We start from the raw sequence: 3,536 nt of genomic DNA, 5'->3' as shown, positions 1-3,536 counted from the left end.
TGTCTGGTCCGGACTCTCTGAGTGACGACGGTTTCCTGTCTGGTCTGGACTCTCTGAGTGACGACAGTTTCCTGTCTGGTCCGGACTCTCTGAGTGACGACGGTTTCATGTCTGGTCCGGACTCTCTGAATGACGACAGTTTCATGTCTGGTCTGGACTCTCTGAGTGACGACGGTTTCATGTCTGGTCTGGACTCTCTGAGTGACGATGGTTTCATGTCTGGTCCGGACTCTCTGAATGACGACAGTTTCATGTCTGGTCTGGACTCTCTGAGTGACGACAGTTTCCTGTCTGGTCCGGACTCTCTGAGTGACGACGGTTTCATGTCTGGTCCGGACTCTCTGAGTGACGACAGTTTTATATGTGGTCCGGACTCTCTGAGTGACGACAGTTTTATATGTGGTCCGGACTCTCTGAGTGATGACGGTTTCACATCTGTTCTCTTAGTTTCTCATTAAATGTCATCACCTCTCAGTAAAATTAAGGCTTCGTCAGTTTTATGAATTTTAAAATCTGATTTCTACATTTTAAGACTTCAGTCATGTTTGAAATCCTTGGAAGTTATAATTTGCTCAGTTTTAATCTTTCAGAGCAGTTTATCCTGTTATCCTCCTTTAACAGGTGATATTTTATCATTTTAACTCGTACATGTTGAGCTCATTCATATCTTTAATTATTAAACAAAAACAACTGAGGAACAGCTTCTACCCTGAGGCTCATGGATCTCTATCCAGGAAAATCACTGAGAAAAAAAAATCACTGTAATGCCACTTCATTGTTGATATGTGCTGCTGATTATCCATGCTGCTGATCTCATGCTGCTGATTTATTTCATGTTGCCGTGTTCATTCGTACTCATCAGCTCACAGAGACTCATGTTCGTGCTGCTGTTGTTCAGCATGCTGTTTTTATGCTACTAGTGCTTATTGTATTTTTAGTTCTTAGTTCATATCTTGGATCTTATCACTGTTTTTATTTTACATTTTATACTTTTGTTGGATGTAACTGGGACCCTGTGCACAGTTTCGTTCCACCTCATGTATCACATGTGATGAGAATGACAATAAAGAACCTTGACTACGTTGAACATTTGAAGGCAGCTAACCTAATTAAAGGTTTGTTTATTAAATTAGTTTTTAATTGGTTTAATTTATTAAATTAGTTAATTGTGTTTATTTAGCTCAGATGGCATCAACGCTCTGACCCACCTGCAGCTTCACCTCCTGCCGCTCCCTCCGCCTCCTGCAGGAACGTTCTCCTCCAGAGCTCCGCCCTCTCCTGCTCCTCCTGCTCCTTCTGCTCCAGCAGTGAGCGCAGGAATGCGGCGCTCACCACCTCCTCGCCCTCCCCCACCAGGAAGGAGTTCTTGAAGCGGTTGTAGAGCATGGAGGCCTTGTCCATGATGGCCTGGCTGGCCCGGTAGAACCGCATCTGCACAGAACCGGGTTTGTTTTTATTGACAAACACCTTCCAGCTGGTAAAGAACGGAGCGTTTGGGAGTCAAAGCATTAAATCTGGTTCTGGACGGAACAATCAAGTTTATTTCTTGATATTAAACGATAAACATCTTTTTATTGTGTTCAAATGAAACGTTAAAAAAGAAGAAATCATGAAAATATTTGTTTCACGTCGACTAAACGTCTTTAAACCAACATGAATGAACACGTTGAAGGTTAAATAAAATGCAACATTTTTCAGTCAGGTCATCTGGACAGTTTCTTTAAATAAAGAAACTGTCCAGATGACCTGACTGAAAAATGTTGGAAAACGTGCTGGTCAGCTGGTGAAGCTGAAAGCTCTGCGTGCTACATCTTCCTCTCCTGTGTGCCCGGACCAGGTAACCAGCAGGAGTTTTCAGCCGGTGCGCAGCTCGGACTGACCTGGAGGGGCTGTTATTGAAAACCTGCGGCCATTAGCGCGCGCTAACTCCACCGCTGCTGGCTCTACTTTGAACAGTATCCAGATGTGTTTGGTCAACGCAAGATCTGTTACCAACAAAACTTTTATTCTCAGGGATTACTTTCAAGAGCACGATCTGGACTTTCTGTGCAGCACAGAGACTTGGATGTCTCTGGGTGAGTCCAGCGCCTTGATGGAATTACTTCCACCGAACTGTCTGTATTTTAACGCTCTGCGGCCATTAGGCCGGCGCGGTGGTGGATTATTAACAATATTCAAATCAACTTTTGACTGTAAACAACTGCCCATCCCAGTTTCCTGCACCAGCTTTGAGCTGAGCGTCTTTGAACTCGGACATTCACCTCAGACTTTATTTGCACTCGTCTACCGCCCACCTCGATCTAAGGATTTCATAAATGAGTTTTCTGACTTCTTGGCTGAAATCACACCAAAATATGATCATGTTTTCATTATTGGGGACTTTAATTTGCACGTGTGCTGTCCTGAGAAGCCCTTGGTTAAGGACTTTTTAGATTTATTGGACTCATTTAATTTAACTCAGCATGTAAACGGTCCCACCCAAGAGTGTGGACATACACTGGACCTTGTTTTAACTTGTGATGTGACTGTTAATAATCTTGTTATTGGTGATAATGTTTTTTCAGACCACATGCCAGTCTGGTTTGAGTTCACCCTCCCCCATCTAACTCCTAAGTCGTGCATTCCTGCACGTAGGACTCGGACCATTAACCACTTCACTGCCACATGTTTCACAGATGTTTATAACTCTGAAATGATCATTCAGGCCCCAGTGTTTCTCACCACCACTGAGGCGCTGACATCCCAGTTCAACTCTGTCTGCTTGAAGACTCTGGATCATGTTGCACCTGTTAAAACTAGAAAATCAAAACTGAGAGCAGAACCTTGGCTGAGTGACGTCACCAAGGCCGTTAGGCAGCAATGTAGGAGGGTGGAGTGAAAGTGGAGGAAAGACAGGCTGCAGGTCTCTTTCCAGATACTTAAAGAGAGTTGGCGCCATTATCAGAAAACAGTAAAAGCTGCTAAATCCAAATTCTTCTCTGATATAATTACCTCAAACTCTCACAACCCACGTGTCCTCTTCTCCACCCTAAACTCTGTTCTCCACCTCACTGAACCATCACCTCTGGAAGCCTCAACTGAGCTGTGCAACAACTTCTTACATTTCTTTGTGGAAAAAATTGTGACCACCCGTGCTCCCATTTCCCCTCCAACTCATGACCCATCCATCCCACCTCAATCTGTAGCTCCTTTTGACCATTTTGAACCCATCACTCCATCTTCTCTAGAGCAGGTCATGTGCAGCTTGAAACCTTCTGGCTCCCACTTTGATGTGGTCCCCCCTCAACTACTAAAGGAGGTGTTTCCAACTCTAGGTCCGTCCATTCTTGATATAGTAAACAGTAGTTTATCCACTGGCGTGGTGCCAAAATCCTTTAAACATGCTGCCGTCCAGCCTCTCCTGAAAAAACCAAACCTTGACCCCTCAGTCGTTTCCAACTATCGGCCTGTCTCCAAACTCCCATTTGTTTCTAAAGTACTGGAGAAAATAGTCGAGTCCCAGTTGAAGTGCTTCCTGGAGGATCACGCCATCTTAG

At 44.4% G+C, this 3,536-nt stretch overlaps 2 protein-coding genes across 2 annotated transcripts in view; one reads left to right on the top strand and one right to left on the bottom strand.

Annotated features, from left to right (window-relative positions):
- LOC119418905 (secreted protein C-like) overlaps positions 1 to 458 on the top strand; it is a 1,766-nt gene extending 1,308 nt beyond the window's left edge. The window contains exon 3 of the mRNA XM_037686233.1: positions 23 to 458. Within this exon, the coding sequence (XP_037542161.1) occupies positions 23 to 458 (436 nt within the window). The remainder of the gene's footprint in view (positions 1 to 22) is intronic.
- A 733-nt stretch (positions 459 to 1,191) lies between these two features.
- The window catches only part of LOC119418787 (hepatoma-derived growth factor-related protein 2), a 19,675-nt gene continuing 17,330 nt past the window's right edge, over positions 1,192 to 3,536 (bottom strand). Inside the window, exon 10 of the mRNA XM_037686125.1 lies at positions 1,192 to 1,431. Within this exon, the coding sequence (XP_037542053.1) occupies positions 1,192 to 1,431 (240 nt within the window). The remainder of the gene's footprint in view (positions 1,432 to 3,536) is intronic.

The sequence above is a fragment of the Nematolebias whitei genome, chromosome 1, assembly GCF_014905685.2.
Source record: "Nematolebias whitei isolate Nwh7 chromosome 1, NemWhi1, whole genome shotgun sequence".
Classification (NCBI taxonomy): domain Eukaryota; kingdom Metazoa; phylum Chordata; class Actinopteri; order Cyprinodontiformes; family Rivulidae; genus Nematolebias; species Nematolebias whitei.
The sequence above is the reverse complement of the archived record's forward strand: the minus strand, read 5'-3'. Positions and strand labels throughout refer to the sequence as shown.